General features: G+C 42.0%; 1 protein-coding gene across 1 annotated transcript in view; it reads right to left on the bottom strand.

The window, feature by feature from the left end:
- Positions 1–4,082: 4,082 nt before the first annotated feature.
- Positions 4,083–21,004, bottom strand: part of cfap300 (cilia and flagella associated protein 300) — a 30,776-nt gene continuing 13,854 nt past the window's right edge. Inside the window, exons 6-7 of the mRNA NM_001011429.1 lie at positions 5,519–5,585; positions 4,083–4,702 (exon numbers count right to left, since the gene is read on the bottom strand). Coding sequence (NP_001011429.1) covers positions 4,577–4,702; positions 5,519–5,585 — 193 coding nt within the window. The 3' untranslated portion in view covers positions 4,083–4,576. The remainder of the gene's footprint in view (positions 4,703–5,518; positions 5,586–21,004) is intronic.

Consider the following 21,004-nt stretch of genomic DNA (forward strand, 5'->3'; position numbering starts at 1 on the left):
GACAGATTGAGAGCACAGGGCAAGGGCAACATGAAAGTAAGCACGCCGTGCTGGGTAGGGTCTGTTCATGGGCAGAACCAATATGGAACAGAAGGGGGAGATTGGTTGTTTCAAATATACCGTATTTTTCGGACCATAAGACGCACTTTTTTCCCCCCAGAAGTGGGGGGAAAAAGTCCCTGCGTCTTATGGTCCGAATATAGCCTACCGATATACTTAAAAAAAATGTTTTTACTTGACCGTGTGGTCTCCGCAGGGCCCTCCTCTATTTGCCGGCGCTTAGCTATGGCGCTGTGCGCATGCACAATGACGCGCATGCCCATACGCATGCGCGTCATTGTGCATGCGCCAGAGCTAAGCGCCGGTAAATAGAGGAGGGCCCTGCGGAGACCACACGGTCAAGTAAAAACATTTTTTTTAAGTATATCGGTAGGCTATATGCTGGTACAGATGGGGGCAATATGTTGGGTGAAATATGTTGGGTGCTGCTGGTACAGGTGGGTGAAATATGTTGGGTGCTGCTGGTACAGGTTGGGTTTTAATGCACATAAAATATTTTAGGACACTTTGTTTCAGAATCTTTTTTTCTTCATTTCCCTTCCCAAAAAATTGGTGCGTCTTATGGTCCGGTGCGTCTTATGGTCCGAAAAATACGGTACATTCTAAAGTGTGAAACTAACCCATATACCAATTGTACTATTTACACACAACAATTTCCCACTAATGATAAGTTGTTTTCTATTGCAGATTTAACAGGTTTTCTACAGCTTCAACAGGGAGGGTAGTTTGGTCATTTTCAAGGTGGCATGTAATTATATTTGTGTTTGTTAGATTTTACTTACATTGCTCTTCTTTATAATTCTGTTAAGGCCTCCTCGTACTACAGCTATACAATTATATCTGAGCCTTTCACATGTAGGGGGATAACGTGGCCATACAGGGACAGATTGAAGCTGCCAATTCTGTTGATTTGGCAGCTTATCCGCCCGTGTATAGGGACCCAAGGTGGGCATATCAGGGAAAGATTTACTTGTTTGGGGTCCTTGCCAAACCAGCGAATCTTAGCATGTATGGCCAGCTTAAGTAATCTTAAACTTCGGTTAATTCCATGTTCTGATCTCTGCTACCTGCAAAGGTCACTAAACACATATACTTACCCCATATTGCTTCCCATTCAGTCACATGATGAGGTTACCAGTGTTCCCAAAAATAGGCAACCTGTTGCACTTACTCAGCTGAATGGGAAGCAATCACAAACACTTTTCTCCTTTAACTTTAAAGGGGAACTCTGACCTCCAAACTAAAATTTATTAAGGAGCCCCACACAACACAGAAACCCCTAATATACCTATCCCTTTAATCCGTTCCTTCAAAAAGTATGAATAAATACCATGTTTATATGCTGAAATCCAGCTGCAAAACAGTTATTCACTTTCTGCATCATTTGAAATCCTGGCAGGGGAGGAGGGACTAAAACACTGATGTTACAAATTGTAACAACTTCTCCACAGCTTACATACAGCATGCAGGAACTACATAACCCACAATGCATTGCACTGGGATGTTCCTTTCCTTATTGACATTACGTGTGCAGCAGGGAATTGTGGGATTGGGAGGAGGCAGGCTGAAGGCAGGCTGAGGACAGGTGACTACTGTTACATTTTATTTGAGTCACAAAGTAGTCAGCCAGATCAGCAGGGGAACAGGGGGCGGGGCTTAGGGAACTGCTCCTAACCATATTATTATATTATAATCATGAAAAGGCTGCATATTTTTTAATTGATTTATATTGCAAAGTTCCTTGAAATGATGTTTACTTATTAAACTACTCAAGTTGTGTTTGGGTGGAGTTCCCCTTTAATAGGGGCACAACTGGGATCCTTTGTGAACGTACCCCTTTAAGTACTGCATTTCAGTGGCAGAATGTAATGGTTCTGGCTTCCATTAAAGATATAAGACAGATTTCTCACTTCTAGGAAAAGTCTGTAGGAATAACTGCAACAGTAAGTGGGGGGAATTAGCCTGGGTTGTTCTGCTTTCTGTGTGGTCCAGATACTGAGACACAGGTTGTTATTAATACATAAAAAGGGGAGATAAGAGAAGAGTAGGTGAGAGGAATACAAGAATCATATGCTGACCTGGCATGGAACTATGTACAACAAAGCATTCTTTCCAACACACTGACATCTTACACTGTTCGTAAGCCGTACACTTTCCATCATCACCCTCCCAAACAACGAATTAGGGGTCAGAAACAGACCCCCAGTAGCTGCACCCTAATATAACAAACAAAGAGGGTATGACAGATTGTATGGTTCATTGGGTGCCTAGCGCACTTGTGTATTGTGTCATTGCCCTATGTCAGTGCAGAGACTGAGACTGAAGGCACAAGGCAGAACTTATTTGGCACAGCTACTGGGGGCTGTTTCCATACATCCGGATCTGCTGTTTGGTGGGCTTCCCAAGGCTGTCCAATTGCAAGCTCTGTTGATAAGCAGGTGTCAGAGGGTAATAGGTTCCCTATAAAGCAGCACCTTCACCAGAAGGATAGAAGGGCTTATTTACTACTGATGGGCAACTTTGCACCAGTGCAAAAAACCTTTGGAATCAGCTTTGAGCTTTGGGGTTTATCCCTAAGATTCTTTTCTTATGATGAGTTAAAGAAAAAAAGTCACGCAAATACTTACCTCAAGTTATACGTAATATATGTGATGAAGTGCCCGGCAATACCTGCCCCTTCACATTAACTGGAATTATAATGTATTGATCGCAACTAATTGCTCACGGTTTCCCAGGTGATTGTTGCATGTAATATGCTTCACATGCAGAGATTCCAACTAACGTGTGTTAGGGCCACTCATAGACTTTATCTCTCCAACGTGCAGCTTTTCTCAGTGGAGATCATGGGGATCCTTTACAAATAGAAAGGCAGGGCACCAATGTGCAAAAAAATAGGTGCAAACTGCCATGTCTCTGCATACTGCACCCTGTCCCCACCATGAGCGCCCACAGACGTGGGTTCTTGTGCTCCATTACCTGCGCTTTCCTAATGAATATAGGGATGCCTGTCACTGCTGTATGCATGAGGGGCAGGCTGGGGGAGACCCATAACTTGCATGTCAAGAAGATGCAGAAGTTAGGGGCACTGGTGCAAAGGAACTTTCTGGAGTAAGGTAAAGGAGTGTAGTTATGCTCTGGCACGAGTGAGGACTAAGGGACACAATTTTGCTGTGAGATGCCACAGACAGTCACTACTTTTTGGGCTGGTGGAGGCTGTTTGGGCCTCAGTGAACTTAAAAAGCCAGGGCCTATTTTGACTCCTAGTCCGGGCCTGTGACCCTTCATTTGTTTAGGATGTGTGGCAGAAGTGTCCCTTGCTTTTCTCCATGCTTCAAAGCTGCACTGAATAATTAACTGTCACAAATCACCTCCCCCTATATAATGCTATGAGGGGGCTGACATCTGATAATAGAAGACAGGAGACATTTAGCATTCAGAACAACTACCACATTCCTCTGACGGCTGATGGGCGCAGTAGATCTATAGTGTGAGAGGCTCACTATCCCCTATTATAGGTTCTGATGGAAATGAGCACATAGTAGAAGTGCCTTCAGTTGAGCTTATCGGGCTTTAGATGAGTAAGCAGAGAGATATGCCTCTCTGGGCAGTTAGCCATGTTCACTGGCATGAACTGTTAACTTGTGCTTGGGTCAAATGTAAACACTTCCATCATTGCTTATAAGGGAGTCTTTATGCCAGTGCTGGGCAAAGTTTGGCACAGTGGGCTAAATATCCAATAAACCTAATATTCCAACAGGTCTGGACTGGGGTTTAAAACAGGCCCTGGCATTTCAAATACACAGAGGCCCAAACAGCCCCCAGCAGCCCAACAAATAGTGACTGTCTGTGGCATCTTACAGCAGCCCCTCTGGGGACAGATTGCCAGTCCAGGCCTGTATTCCAATATCCAAATGATAAAAATTGGAACCACTGCAAAGGCTCAGTCACTTGAAGGGGGCTCATCCTACCTACATGCCTTTGCTGTTACCATGGAATAAATAAAGATGACACCACTTAATAAATTGATTTTAAGAAGGTATAAAAATGTATATTTCCTTGCCATTTAATAATAAATAACACAACATCACCTAAAATGCCACAATCATGCAAAACTGAGCAAGGTTGGGCAACCTGCAGCACTCCAATTATTGATCAACTAGAGTGGCTGTCACAGGATGCTGGAAGTTTAGACCTCCCTGACCTACAGTAAGGAAATCCAGCATGACCCCCTTATTGAACTATAATTCCCAGCAGGTGTTGCTGCAGATCAGTAACAGCTGTAGGGTCACAACATGGGGTACCCTGATCTTGAGTTAAGAATTAAATAAACACAAGCGAATGGAATAATAAACACTGTAAGTGTCAGGATGGAAGCAAAGCAGTTTGCAGGTTTCTGCTCTACCTTTCTGCTGGAATAAGCAAATTCCACCGTTCCGCTGGATAAACTGAAACATATTTGGAGGTATGAGTCACGGAATCCATTTTTCATGAAGCCAGATACTACTGGGCAGCAGCTTTAGAAGGCTCCCCCGCCGAAGCAATGGTACAACACGTAAACATGACGCTTTAGTGGGTCCACAATGAGGTAAGCAAATGTCTGCTGGTGCGGCCTGCCCGACGGATAGCACATTCCATTCTCATCCTGCAGAGGGAAGGAAGAATAGTGAACGGTTACAATTGTAATTATCCTTAGCAAGAAAGAAAGGTGCATTCATAATGATTATAAGTACAGGTATAGGATCCGTTATCTGGAAACCCGTTATCCAGAAAGCTCCAAATTACGGAAATCTTGTCTCCCATAGACTCCATTTTAAACAAATAATTCAGATTTTGAAAATTGATTTTCTTTTTTCTGTAAAAATAAAACTCTACCTTGTATTTGATCCCAACTAAGATAGAATGAATCCTTGATGGATGCAAAGCAATCCTATTGGGTTTAATTAATGTTTTATTGATTTTTTAGTAGACTTAAGGTATGGAGATCTAAATTACGGAAAGACCCCTTATCCGGAAAACCCCAGGTCCCGAGCATTCTGGATAATGGGTCCTTTACCTGTAAATGCAGCCTTACATAGGCCATCTTATGCTATTCTACTGACTGGCCCATATGGAAACACTTGGATATTGTGTGTACTGGGGTGGATGGTCCCAACATGTGCATGAGAATAGAATAAGCTGCAACCAATCAGACATGTCAGCAGACTATTTCTGTTAGATTGGCCAGGCCAACTTTGATTAAATATGATTGTAGGGCTGTCAGAACTGTCCCCCCACCCCGAGACAAGCCATTCCCAGATAGTTAGCAAAATTGGCTAAACAGCTCATATGAATACAAAAGACTGAGGGCCACAGAAATGAATTTGGCCCCATTGGGCTGCCATATAGTATCTTAAGAGAAATAAGACAAATATGGATGTACTTTGATTTCTCTACAGTTGCCTCGGTGGAATATACTTACATACGCTGATACTTTAAAGACTGTTGAGATAATCCGTATCTGTTTTGTTTCAGGATCTTTCTGAACACTGCAAATGAAAAAGGAGAACATTTTAGTTACAGGTTAAAATCAGTTTAGGTGGAAGAGAAAGCAATTTGTCGCATTCACAAAACCAGCTACATGTGAAGCTATTAATGGGGACCTGTCGCCCTGACATATAAAGCTGTATAGTAAAAGTCCTTTTCAAAATAAACATGAAAACCAAATTCCTTTTTTTTATTAACACATTGCTTGACAAAGAGTGACAGGTCCCCTTTCAAGTGAAGGCAGACAGGGTTCAGGCTTGGGTCTGCGGGGCCCACTGGGTTTTTTCTCAGTGTCCCACTGGCCCATATATATAGATGATGTTTATACAGGTATGGAACCTGGGTTTTTTTCAGATAAGGGATCTTTCCATAATTTGGATCACCATACCTTAAGTCTCCTAAAAAATCTTTTGAACATGAAATAAACCCAATAGGACTGTTTTGCCTCCATTAAAGATTAATTATATCTTAGTTGGGATCAAGTACAGGTACTGTTTTATTATTACAGAGAAAAGGGAATCATTTAACCATGAAATAAACCCAATAGGGCTGTTCTGCCCCCAATAAGGGGTAATTATATCTTAGTTGGGATCAAGTACAGGTACTGTTTTATTATTACAGAGAAAAGGGAATCATTTAACCATGAAATAAACCCAATAGGGCTGTTCTGCCCCCAATAAGGGGTAATTATATCTTAGTTGGGATCAAGTACAGGTACTGTTTTATTATTACAGAGAAAAGGGAATCATTTAAACATGAAATAAACCCAATAGGGCTGTTCTGCCCCCAATAAGGGGTAATTATATCTTAGTTGGGATCAAGTACAGGTACTGTTTTATTATTACAGAGAAAAGGGAATCATTTAACCATTAAATAAACCCAATAGGGCTGTTCTGCCCCAATAAGGGGTAATTATATCTTAGTTGGGATCAAGTACAGGTACTGTTTTATTATTACAGAGAAAAGGGAAATCATTTGTAAGATTTTTTTGTAAGATTGTACAGTGCTGCGTACCCTTGTGGCACTTTATAAATAAAGTCATACATACATACATACAGTACATACATACAAAACGTAGAATTGTCTATAGGAGATGGTCTTTTCATAATTCGGAACTTTCTGGATAACGGGTTTCTGGATAATGGCTCCTATACCTGTATTAACATCCAAGTTTAAGTCCAAGTTTCCTTAACTAAAATCTGTGTCTCCAGCTCAGTCAGACTCAAATGGGACACTAGCTTGTGGTCCTGGCTGAGATTATCTTCCCATAAAGCCCTTCCTTTTTGTGGGAATATATAGAGAGATTAGCGTGTCTTGTCGGTCATAGGCCAGCGTGGGAGACTGGTGGAAATGAGTGTGGCGACAAGAAAGCTGCCAATCACTTTGATGTCTCCACGGAGTAGGACTGCCTGCCAGTCGCACAGGGTGCACAGCCTTTCCCACTAATGTAGATGGATTAAGAATATTTTTAAGAAAGCATTACACTGAAAGAAAAATTCATCACTCAGATCTGTTAATGCATCTAAGCTCTACCTACAAAGTTGTTAATGTTCCTGGCTACAGCAGCTGTTCATTTGGGCCACCTTAAATCCCCCTAATTCAACTGGATGTGTAAATAAATGATTATAATAGCAGTTTTACCCTGCTGTCTAATTCTGTGACCTGTGAGAAAACAAAAAGATCATTTGTGGCAAGGCCACATCGATGGCCATTATTTTATTTGGTTCATAAGCCATACAGTGGATAGCAGAGGGGTTGTGGAGGGATTGTGGCTCCTCCCACTTTTGGACTAGCCAATGACTTTCCATGGGTACTGCATTAGGCAAGGGACATTTTTAGTCTAACAGATTGAATTAAATCCAACTGGATCACTGAACAATACATTCTGACTGCCAGTGCTGAGGCCCCAGTACTGGGGCACCTTATGAAGTTGCATGATATTATCCACCCACAAGCATAGGGCTAGCTTGCCCTTCCATTAAACTCACCTCTTTGTAATTATAAACTGACAAAACAGTGTCTGGGACTGGGCTTAAGGTGGTCAAACACTTTCTGCTCATTCGGTTGGCAAACTAGTGGATCTGGCCTGATTTGGCCCCCCAAGCAGAGCTAAATTGGCCTGATTGGATCATACATGGGGGCCTACCAAAGCCCATTCAACAAGATTGTCAACCCTACTTGAATGATATCTGCATGATTTTCAGCCAAATATTTGTCGGAAAGACCCCTCAATGGACAGCTGCTTGTTATCGGCCTGTATGTGGCCTCCTTTACTTGCATCTGTGTTTGGGACCACGTGAGCTACTGACAGACTTTACAACGATGGCAAAATCTCAAGCAACAAACCTCATAATCTTTATCATTGCCTTGCTGAACCCACCCAGAGGTTACAGGCGTGGCACGAACATGAACTCCAAGGCAACCTGATATTCAGGTTTAGAATGTACAGAAAAACATCCACACAACTTCCTGTTATCTTCATGGGTTCCTTTCTCACAATAAACTTTCCCTCAACCACACAGGAGTAGCAAGTGGGTGGAATAATTGATTGTTCATGACTGATTAGAATATAAGATGAAAGCAGTAATGATGAAATGGTGCTTATGCAATCCTCTCACTTTCTACAGAAGTGATCCCCAACCAGTAGCTCACGAACAACATGTTGCTCCCCACCCCTTGGATGTTGCTCCTGGTGGCCTCAAAGTAGGTACCCATGTTTATTTTTGGCTTGGAGGCAAGTTTTGGAAGCACAGACAAACAGTTTTAATCCAATCAAAGCCTCCTGCAACCTAGCAGTCCACATGGGGCTACCAAATAGCCAATCACAGCCCTTATTTGCCATCCCTTAAGAACTTTTTAATGCTTTTGTGGCTCACCAACACTTTTTACATCTGAGTGTGGTTCATGAGTAAAAAAGGTTGAGGATCTCTGATCTGTGAGTCTCAGTTGTACTTATTGGACCTACAGAAGACAATTTCAGACCTGCCCAAACTTACTGATAACCATGGATATCAGTTGGGAGTGGTGGGTTCCCATATCCATACCAAATAATCAGATGAAACTTTGCCTGATGTACAATAATACTGGTACAGTACAAATGTTAGGCATCCCCCAGTGATTGTAATCACTTACCTGATACCCAGGGCCATTTCAGTTAGCAAAAATCTGCACCGGCCTAGGGTACCTGTGAACGAGTAGGTATTTTGTTTCTCTAATTAAGGCCAGTTCTGCTACAGCTTTTTACTGACTTCCTTGTCTAGTATGATGACCTCAAAGAGGTGCCTACTGTGCATGCTTGGCTGATTTTAATTGGAACAGAGGCAGTGAGCATGCCCAGTAGGCATCTCTTTTCTTCACAGTGGGAGAAAGAAGAAGGGCTCAGAAAGCAAAAGGAGGCGGAACTTCACACTAGACAAGTCAGTGAAAGAGCTGCAGTTCAGCTGTCTGTTAGGCTAATGCCAGACAAGGTATAGGGCGGATATTTTCGGCAAGCGGAAAAGCGCTTGCTGAAAATTCTGCCCTATGCCTCCTACATGTGCCTGCGCTCGAAAGAATGAGATACGCTCGGGTGCAGGCACATGTAGCTGAAATACGCATAAAAACGTGAGACTTTCAAACTGCACCCGAGCATATTCCATTCATTCGGCTGCAGGCACATGTAGGAGGCATAGGGCGGAATTTTTGGCAAGCGTTTTTCCGCTTGCTGAAAATATCCACCCTACACCTCGTCTGACATCAGCCTAACAGAGAAATAAAATAAATCTGCATGCAGGGAGAAAGGTATGTTATTCTGGGGACTTTAAAATAAAAGGCTTACTTATCCTTTAAAGCACATGTGTCAAACACAAGGCTTGCGGGCCGAATACAGACCTTCTAGCTGTTTTATGTGGCCCCTGGTGACTGTGCCTGGCTGTACAGTATCTTAATAAAAAATTTGACTTAGATTTTTAGATTTCGGCCCTCTTTTGTGATTGAGTTTGACACCCCTGTTTTAAAGGACCTAAACTCTAAAGATAAATATGACCAGAAATAATATACTTTATATACTGAACTTCCTATATTGATACAGGCCTTTAAAGTTGTCCGCAGGAGCTCTCTTCATCTTGGATCCTTAGGCCATCTGTTGGGTGTCAGTGGCACTGCACATGCTCAGTGGGCTCTGAGCAGCTGCTGACAAGCTAAGCTCAGAAGCAGTCAGAAATCATCAAGTAGAAAATGAGGTTTGTCTGTCACAGAAGCTGATGCTGCAGGGCTCATAACTACTTTCTACATTTTTTATGGTTTTTCAGTTATTTAGCTTTTCTTTTTCAGAAGCTCTCCAGTTTGGTATTTCCACAGCTATCTAGTTGCTAGGGTCTTATATTCCCCAGCTACCAGGCAGTGGCTTGAACGAGAGACAGAATATAAAAGGGCCTGAATAAAAAGAAAGATAAAAAGTAACAATAACAATAAAATTGTAGCCTCACAGAGCAGTCGTTCTTGGCTGCCAGGGTCAGTGACCCCCATTGGAAAGCTGGAGGCAGAAGAGGACGGCAAATAATTCAAAATGATAAAACATAATTGCAAAGTTGCAAGGAATAGGACATTATATAACATAATAAACGTTACCTTAAAGTTGAACCACCCCTTTTATCACATTGTATCTGTATCCACAGAACCCCTATATACTACACACGCACTGCTAACCCTAAATTCATCGTTTTTAAAATATTCTTCCCTGCCGTATTTATGTATGTATGTATAGGTATGTATATCTTTATTTATAAAGCGCTACTTATGTACGCAGCGCTGTACAGTAGAATTCATTAATACAGACAGGGGGGTTAAAGATAATGGATAAATACAAAGTACAACAATAAATACAAATAAATACAAGGTACAGTTGCAATAAGAGTCAGAAACACAAGATGAAGGAGGTCCCTGCCCCGTAGAGCTTACAATCTATATGGGAGGGGTAACTAACAGACACAAATAGGCAAATATAAGGTATTTACCCTTTTAACTCTTTGGTGACATTTCAATTAATACTGGGTTTTTTTTTACTGACCTAAATTGCCAATTCGGTTTATGTTTGAAATAAATCCCACTGCTATAGTTATGCTAATGAACTGAGAAAACAAAGCAGATTCTTTTGTTCATTTCGATGTTGGAGAACAAAACAGTTAATAGTTAAAGGCAGAACAGTCCATGTTATTCAGATTTTCCCACATTTTAATAAGAGGCACAGCACTTTCAAAGGAACAGCAATAAAAATAGAAAAGAAAATGTATGAACTCTGTTTGCCTTCTTCCCATTTTGGGTTAAGGAAAAAGAAACATCATGATGTTCCCCAGAATTTTCAAAGAAACAAATTAAAGATGCACCGAATCCACTATTTTGGGATCTGGTCGAACCCCGAATTCTTTGTGAAAGATTTGGCTGAATACCGAACCGAATGATAATTTGCACATGCAAATCAAGTAATAGAAGGGTTAAAAAACTGCGTGATTAAAAAATTACAACTTGCACGAAAAAGTCGTATTTTTCCCAATGACTGCGAAGATTTTGGAATTCATTCAAGCTTTGGTATCATGACTATCTTTTGGCCAGGTTGGAGCTGCAGAGTGCCATTGAGCCCTATGGGAGACTTTCCTTGGGCCGGGTTGGAGCTGCAGAGTGCCATTGAGCCCTATGGGAGACTTTCCTTGGGCCGGGTTGGAGCTGCAGAGTGCCATTGAGCCCTATGGGAGACTTTCCTTGGGCCGGGTTGGAGCTGCAGAGTGCCATTGAGCCCTATGGGAGACTTTCCTTGGGCCGGGTTTGGAGCTGCAGAGTGCATTGAGCCCTATGGGAGACTTTTCCTTGGGCCGGGTTGGAGCTGCAGAGTGCCATTGAGCCCTATGGGAGACTTTCCTTGGGCCGGGTTGGAGCTGGCAGAGTGCCATTGAGCCCTATGGGAGACTTTCCTTGGGCCGGGTTGGAGCTGCAGAGTGCCATTGAGCCCTATGGGAGACTTTCCTTGGGCCGGGTTGGAGCTTGCAGAGTGCCATTGAGCCCTATGGGAGACTTTCCTTGGGCCGGGTTGGAGCTGCAGAGTGCCATTGAGCCCTATGGGAGGCTTTCCTGGGCCGGGTTGGAGCTGCAGAGTGCCATTGAGTCCTATGGGAGACTTTCCTTGGGCCGGGTTGGAGCTGCAGAGTGCCATTGAGCCCTATGGGAGACTTTCCTTGGGCCAGGTTGGAGCTGCAGAGTGCCATTGAGCCCTATGGGGAGACTTTCCTTGGGCCAGGTTTGGAGCTGCAGAGTGCCATTGAGCCCTATGGGAGACTTTCCTTGGGCCGGGTTGGAGCTGCAGAGTGCCATTGAGCCCTATGGGAGGCTTTCCTTGGGCCAGGTTGGAGCTGCAGAGTGCCATTGAGTCCTATGGGAGGCTTTCCTTGGGGCCGGGTTGGAGCTGCAGAGTGCCATTGAGCCCTATGGGAGACTTTCCTTGGGCCGGGTTGGAGCTGCAGAGTGCCATTGAGTCCTATGGGTGACTTTCCTTGGGCCGGGTTGGAGCTGCAGAGTGCCATTGAGCCCTATGGGAGACTTTCCTTGGGCTGCGTTGGAGCTGCAGAGTGCCATTGAGCCCTATGGGAGGCTTTCCTTGGGCCGGCTTGGAGCTGCAGAGTGCCATTGAGCCCTATGGGAGACTTTCCTTGGGCCAGGTTGGAGCTGCAGAGTGCCATTGAGCCCTATGGGAGACTTTCCTTGGGCCGGGTTGGAGCTGCAGAGTGCCATTGAGCCCTATGGGAGACTTTCCTTGGGCCGGGTTGGAACTGCAGAGTGCCATTGAGCCCTATGGGAGACTTTCCTTGGGCCAGGTTGGAGCTGCAGAGTGCCATTGAGCCCTATGGGAGACTTTCCTTGGGCCGGGTTGGAGCTGTAGAGTGCCATTGAGCTGTATGGGAGGCTTTCCTTGGGCCAGGTTCAGATGAATCCTGTGAAAAAAGGCCGAATCGTGGCTGAATCCCAAACCGAATCCTGCTGAAAAAGGCCGAATCCCAAACCAAATGCTGGATTCAGTGCATCCCCATAACATAGTAATGTAACCTTTTTGATAATATCATATACAGGTTCAGGATCCGTTATTTACAAGCCCATTACCCAGAAAGCTATGAATTATGGGAAGGCCAGCTCCCATTTAAATGCAACGATGTGAAACTAACCTACAGACTGAAATTGTAGGATAAAGTACTAAAAAGAACAAATCAGAGGATATTCTGAACATGAAATAATTGGCAGACACCAATCGTACGAAAGTGACATCCCAGAAATGCATTGTATGTACCCCAAGGATATCGCGGTCTGAAAATTGTACGAACCAGAGCCCCAGTATCTGCCACAGATGGTACATTTCTGAACCTGGAAATTAAAACCCGTTAGAAACTGCACCCCCTGACACTAGCTTGGAAGATAAAGTGTGGGCTGCCACAAACAAGTGAATGCAGTTGTCCATCTGGGGCCAAGCCTCTGCCACCGCTAGTCCACCTTCTGCTTCGCTCGAAATTATTTCTTTATTTCTTGAGGGTGAAGATAGTCTCATACCATCAATGCCTATTATTAGGCTTCTTACCATATACCTTTCAGAGAGAACTTTTGCTTTGTTGTAGCACCTATAGTGGAGAATAGTGATAGTCTGTCTATTGTAACTAGCCCCAAGCAATGTTTAGGTAGCACCCCACACTAAAGGTGGCCATACACATTCAGACTTAAGCTGCCAATTCAGGCCCTTCAAACCAATTTGGCAGCTTACCTGCCCGTGTATGGTGCCCTCCGACGGGCTTACCCAGCATCAATGTCAATCAGGCAAATTTGATTTTCCTGTCATATTGAGAACCACATTAGCTCATTGGTGCAGTCCTCGCTCTGACGGCTTGAATTCCCATTGCTGTAATCTGAGTGTTTGGCCCTCGAATTACATAGATACATAGTTACATAGGGTTGAAAAAAGATCAGAAACCATCAAGTTCAACCCATCCAAGTAAACCCAGCACACACAACTTATACTGACCAATCTATCCACTCACATACATAAACTATGTATCTTGCCCAGTTTAGGTGGGAAAAGAGCTGCAGTAAATCTTAGGAGGGCTTTTCACGATTGTTGTTTTTTTGTGCTAAAACTCAAATTTTTTTTTTTAAATTTAATAAGTGTTAACACGAAAAACACTAATACAAAACGTTGCCATCTAAAACTTGTCAAGGTTATGTAGAAGTCAATGGGGGTTGTCCTTGGCAAACTGTAACAATCTATATTTAATTTGTGCCTTTGGAGGCTTGAGGAAGAGTTGTGGAAAAACGTAAAAATTCTGTTCTTTTTATTTCACATTTCAAATTCGTTCTTGCTTTTTTCAATAAACTTTTTATAAACATGTTGTACAGCGCTGCGGAATATGTTGGCACTTTATAAATAAATGTTAATAATAATAATATAAACAACTAGACATTTGTGGTTTTAGTGAAAATTAATTTAGTCGTGGTTTCAAAAAACCTTTTAAACCAGATGTTAATAAATCTGAGGCTTAGTGAATGGCCAACTTAAGCCCTGTCGCCCTGCTTGAATGAATGAATGATTGTGTCTCTATTAAACCAACAGTTCTATCCATTTGAGGTTATGTAATAAAACAGCCCAGGAGCAGTAACCCATAGCAACCAATCAGCAACTAACATTTATGGGTCACCTGTTTAAAAATAAACATATAAACATCTTATTGGTTGCTATTCCTGATCCTGGGCAAACCTGCCTTTTATTACATATAATCGGGCTTGAATTTTTCCTTGATCAATGACAGCTCTTGCTTTGATCCCATACTGCTCGCCTTGACACTAGCCTGTCACCCTGGCTGCACTTTCCTGTGATTTTGCAGTATTTAAAAAGAACAAAAGAGAGATCTTAAATATTCAAGTTGGGGTTTTTAAAACTAGAATTGGCAACTAAAAGATTCTATAGATAGTCAACAGGAAGTTTAAATTAATAACTGAAGCAAAGTTATTTAATTAAGATATTTGAGATTTTAGAACCTCAGATAAAATACATGGAACAATGCAATATTCATTTGTAATTTACTATTTTCAGTGACGTTCTGCACAATTATTCTATTGCTCACGGTACTATTTTTTTTTAAAGACAATGACAGAAACTAGTAAACTTTGAGGATTATTTATCAAGATTTGTATTTGTATTTTTCCTACTTCGAACGGCAAAAAGAGGCAAATGTTACCGTATTTGTTTAAAAAAATCAGAACCAAATAAAACCATAAAAACTCAAACACCTCAAATTGTGCACATTTTTTAATGGGTTAAAAAGTCTGAGCAAAAACACTTGAACTGAATATATAGTTAAAATTATGGCAACGACAGCTTCTACGTGACCTCACAAGCTTTTTAGGTGCCGAAGTTTTACATTCACAATTTTTTTTTTTTTCTCAATAAATATTGAAGAATTATGTTTTTTAATCATTATTCGAATTCATGATTTTTAACCCCAAAAAACTCAAATTGTATGAAAAAAAAATAACACTGATAAAAAAAAACCTATATATTGTACGCAGTACAAATTAATAGTTAATGTGCTGGGCTTGATATATACGGTAAATATATACAGGTCCTTTTCAAAAAATTAGCATATTGTGATAAAGTTCATTATTTTCTGTAATATACTGATAAACATTAGACTTTCATATATTTTAGATTCATTACACACAACTGAAGTAGTTCAAGCCTTTTCTTGTTTTAATATTGATGATTGTGGCATACAGCTCATGAAAACCCAAAATTCCTATCTCAAAAAATTAGCATATCATGAAAAGGTTCTCTAAACGAGCTATTAACCTAATCATCTGAATCAACAAATTAACTCTAAAAACCTGCAAAAGATTCCTGAGGCTTTTAAAAACTCCCAGCCTGGTTCATTACTCAAAACCGCAATCATGGGTAAGACTGCCGACCTGACTGCTGTCCAGAAGGCCATCATTGACACCCTCAAGCAAGAGGGTAAGACACAAAAAGAAATTTCTGAACAAATAGGCTGTTCCCAGAGTGCTGTATCAAGGCACCTCAGTGGGAAGTCTGTGGGAAGGAAAAAGTGTGGCAGAAAACGCTGCACAACGAGAAGAGGTGAACTGGGGCCCTGAGGAAGATTGTGGAGAAGGACCGATTCCTGACCTTGGGGGACCTGCGGAAGCAGTGGACTGAGTCTGGAGTAGAAACATCCAGAGCCACCGTGTACAGGCGCGTGCAGGAAATGGGCTACAGGTGCCGCATTCCCCAGGTCAAGCCACTTTTGAACCAGAAACAGCGGCAGAAGCGCCTGACCTGGGCTACAGAGAAGCAGCACTGGACTGTTGCTCAGTGGTCCAAAGTATGTCATTCGGAAATCAAGGTGCCAGAGTCTGGAGGAAGACTGGGGAGAGGGGAAATGCCAAAATGCCTGAAGTCCAGTGTCAAGTACCCACAGTCAGTGATGGTCTGGGGTGCCATGTCAGCTGCTGGTGTTGGTCCACTGTGTTTTATCAAGGGGCAGGGTCAATGCAGCTAGCTTATCAGGAGATTTTGGAGCACTTCATGCTTCCATCTGCTGAAAAGCTTTATGGAGATGAAGATTTCATTTTTCAGCATGACCTGGCACCTGCTCACAGTGCCAAAACCACTGGTAAATGGTTTACTGACCATGGTATTACTGTGCTCAATTGGCCTGCCAACTCTCCTGACCTGAACCCCATAGAGAATCTGTGGGATATTGTGAAGAGAAAGTTGAGAGACACAAGACCCAACACTCTGGATGAGCTTAAGGCCGCTATTGAAGCATCCTGGGCCTCCATAACACCTGAGCAATGCCACAGGCTGATTGCCTCCATGCCACGCCACATTGAAGCAGTCATTTCTGCAAAAGGATTCCCGACCAAGTATTGAGTGCATAACTGAACATAATTATTTGAAGGTTGACTTTTTTTGTATTAAAAACACTTTTCTTTTATTGGGCGGATGAAATATGCTAATTTTTTGAGATAGGAATTTTGGGTTTTCATGAGCTGTATGCCACAATCATCAATATTAAAACAAGAAAAGGCTTGAACTACTTCAGTTGTGTGTAATGAATCTAAAATATATGAAAGTCTAATGTTTATCAGTACATTACAGAAAATAATGAACTTTATCACAATATGCTAATTTTTTGAAAAGGACCTGTATAATTATTTTTTGCTAATACAGGTATGGGGTCCATTATCTAGAAACCCCTTATCCAGAAAGCTCCGGGAAGTCTATCTCCCATAGACTCCATTTTAATCAAATAATTCAAATTTTGAAGAATGGTTTCCTTTTTCTCTGTAATAATAAAACAGTACCTGTACTTGATCCCAACTAAGATATAATTACCCCTTATTGGGGGCAGAACAGCCCTATTGGGTTTATTTAATGGTGTAATGATTCCCTTTTCTCTGTAATAATAAAACAGTACCTGTACTTGATCCCAACTAAGATATAATTACCCTTTATTGGGGCAGAACAGCCCTATTGGGTTTATTTAATGGTGTAATGATTCCCTTTTCTCTGTAATAATAAAACAGTACCTGTACTTGATCCCAACTAAGATATAATTACCCCTTATTGGGGGCAGAACAGCCCTATTGGGTTTATTTAATGGTTAAATGATTCCCTTTTCTCTGTAATAATAAAACAGTACCTGTACTTGATCCCAACTTAGATATAATTACCCCTTATTGGGGGCAGAACAGCCCTATTGGGTTTATTTAATGGTTAAATGATTCCCTTTACTCTGTAATAATAAAACAGTACCTGTACTTGATCCCAACTAAGATATAATTACCCCTTATTGGGGGCAGAACAGCCCTATTGGGTTTATTTAATGGTTAAATGATTCCCTTTTCTCTGTAATAATAAAACAGTACCTGTACTTGATCCCAACTAAGATATAATTGCCCCTTATTGGGGGCAGAACAGCCCTATTGGGTTTATTTCATGGTTAAATGATTCCCTTTTCTCTGTAATAATAAAACAGTACCTGTACTTGATCCCAACTAAGATATAATTACCCCTTATTGGGGGCAGAACAGCCCTATTGGGTTTATTTAATGGTTAAATGATTCCCTTTTCTCTGTAATAATAAAACAGTACCTGTACTTGATCCCAACTAAGTTATAATTACCCCTTATTGGGGGCAGAACAATCCTATTGGGTTTATTTAATGGGTAAATGATTCCCTTTTCTCTGTAATAATAAAACAGTACCTGTACTTGATCCCAACTAAGATATAATTACCCCTTATTGGGGGCAGAACAGCCCTATTGGGTTTATTTAATGGTTTAATGATTCCCTTTTCTCTGTAATAATAAAACAGTACCTGTAATTGATCCCAACTAAGATATAATTACCCCTTATTGGGGGCAGAACAGCCCTATTGGGTTTATTTAATGGTTTAATGATTCCCTTTTCTCTGTAATAATAAAACAGTACCTGTAATTGATCCCAACTAAGATATAATTACCCCTTATTGGGGGCACAACAATCCTATTGGGTTTATTTCATGTTTAAATTATTTTTTTGTAGACTGCAGGTATGGAGATCCAAATTACGGAAAGACACCTTATCAGATCCCGAGCATTCTGGATAATGGGTTTTATACCTGTACATAATAAGCAGCGGTTTAGGCTTTTATTATGTTTAAATATGAGGGCCCATATTCCCGATACTGTCACCAATGGGAAAAGGGTTTTTTATAAGCACATATATGAGTGCTCAGGGATCCCTAGCGAGTATTCACATGGGAAATTGCATCAAACATGTAAAATACCCAACACAGGGGATTACTGAGCTAAAGTTATCAGAAGGAATCAAATGTATGTAAACCAGTGTCTTTTGTCATGTGATGGGAAAGGGGCTCGCTATTAGTGACCTTCCATGAAGAGAGAAATGGGAATGGCGTATACACTAGGTCTCTGTATTCCCAAATTTATAGCGCACTACATAGGTCTGGTTAAAGAAGCGTGAACTGGGATTCCAGCAAATGAGCCATTTCAGCAGGCTTATGGAACACAGATGCTCGGCAAGTCTGGGAAAATTTCAAGCTGAATGGGAGCTATTATGTGCCGGGCTGTGTATGAATGTGTACAAGACAAGCCTGAGATAATAGAGCATACAAGCTTGCAGGGATTGTATCATTTTCCTCTTTAATAAAGTTGGAAGAAAGGACTATTATAGAGGGTACAGACTATTTCTTTTTTTTCATGTTACAAAAGTAACTCAGAATATGAATTTGCGTTTGAAAGAAAAGGTTCAGGTCGGGTTAATATGTATATATATATTTATAACTTCCATTAGTAGAATAGCTTTGATTTTGGAAACAACCCTGCAAATGATGTTTCCTGTTTGCCTAATAAACTCTTACCTTAAACTCGCCTTGAACCGCGCATAAACGCCGCCTCCGAAAAGCAAATACACTTTCAAAAGAGCAGAGCTAGTCAAATGAAGGATTTATTACAGCGGGGTTTAAAGATTGTGTTTTATGGCAACTCTACAAAACTGTAGGGCAGAATGGTGGCGACTCTGTAAAATGGTTTATCTAAGCCGGGGGCGGATTTACTGCTGGCCACACCTGGGTTAATAGCCACAATGGAAGCCTGGCAAAGGTGCGCATTCCTACTAACTGTGATCTCTCTTGTGCACTGATATTCGCTTCTTTGTCATCTGCGGTACAATAACTCAATGGGCAGGTCACCTGGCTGAGGAGGATGACCTTATGTCTAGATCAGGGATCCCCAACCTTTTATATCTGTGAGCCACATTCAAATGGAAAAAGAGTTTGGGAGCAATACAAACATGAAAAAAGTTCCAGGGGTGCCAAATAAGAGCTATAATTGGCTATTTGGTAGTTCCTATGTGGACTGGCAGCCTACAGGAGGCTCTGTTTGACAGTACACATGGTTTTATGCAACCTCCCAGCCAGGAATTCAAAAATAAGCCCCAGCTTTGAGGCCCCTGGGAGCAACATCCAAGGGGTTGGTCTTCATTTATTATTTTTAATGATTTTTTAAGTTATTTAGCTTTTTGTTCAGAAGTCCTCCAGTTTGGTATTTTAGCATCTATCTGGTCTTATTTTCCCTAGCAACCAGGGAGTGGTTTGAATAAGAGACTGGAATAAGTATAGGAGGGGGACTGAACTGGACGATGAGTAACAATGAGTGAAAATTTTCTTCAGGCACGGATTCATGGTGAAATTTGCAGACGCAAAAATTGATGCGTTTAAAAAAAAAAATAGTTGGGCATGTCAAAAAAAAAGTTGCTTGCGTCAAAAAAAGTTGATTTTTTTTTGGTTTACTAATTTTTTCACAAAGCTAAACGGGACAGATTTGCTCATTACTAAAGATAAGCAATGAAATGTAACAATATCAATAAACTTCGATCCATACAGAGCATTTGGTTTTTTTCGATGTTGTGGTCAGTGACCCCCAACTGAAAGCTGGAAAGAGGTGAAACTAATAAGAATAAATAACCACGACCAATTGTACAGTTGCTAGGAATAGGACTTTCTATAACACACTATAAGGTAACTGAACGGTGAACCACCCCCTTAAGGCACCAAACACGGGCAAATATAGACTATACCAGCTGTTCACTATACCTATATATATGCTTCTCCCCAATCTGGGCAGCCCTGGCACCGCTACTATACCTATATATAGGCTTCCCCCCAATCTGGGCAGCCCTGGCACCGCTACTATACCTATATATAGGCTTCCCCCAAATCTGGGCAGCCCTGGCACCGCTACTGTACCTATATATACACTTCCCCCCAATCTGGGCAGCCCTGGCACCACTACTATACCTATATATAGGCTTCCGCCCCAATCTGGGCAGCCCTGGCACCGCTACTATACCTATATATTGGCTTCCCCCCAATCTGGGCAGCCCTGGCACCGCTACTATACCTATATATTGGCTTCCCCCCAATCTGGGCAGCCCTGGCACCGCTACTATACCTATATATAGGCTTCCCCCCAATCGGGGCAGCCCTGGCACCGCTACTATACCTATATATTGGCTTCCCCCCAATCTGGGCAGCCCTGGCACCGCTACTATACCTATATATTGGCTTCCCCCCAATCTGGGCAGCCCTGGCACCGCTACTATACCTATATATAGGCTTCCCCCCAATCTGGGCAGCCCTGGCACCGCTACTATACCTATTTATAGGCTTCCGCCCCAATCTGGGCAGCCCTGGCACCGCTACTATCCCTATATATTGGCTTCCCCCCAATCTGGGCAGCCCTGGCACCGCTACTATACCTATATATAGGCTTCCGCCCCAATCTGGGCAGCTCTGGCACCGCTACTATACCTATATATAGGCTTCCACCCCAATCTGGGCAGCCCTGGCACCGC

This window comes from Xenopus tropicalis, chromosome 2 (assembly GCF_000004195.4).
Source record: "Xenopus tropicalis strain Nigerian chromosome 2, UCB_Xtro_10.0, whole genome shotgun sequence".
Lineage (NCBI taxonomy): Eukaryota > Metazoa > Chordata > Amphibia > Anura > Pipidae > Xenopus > Xenopus tropicalis.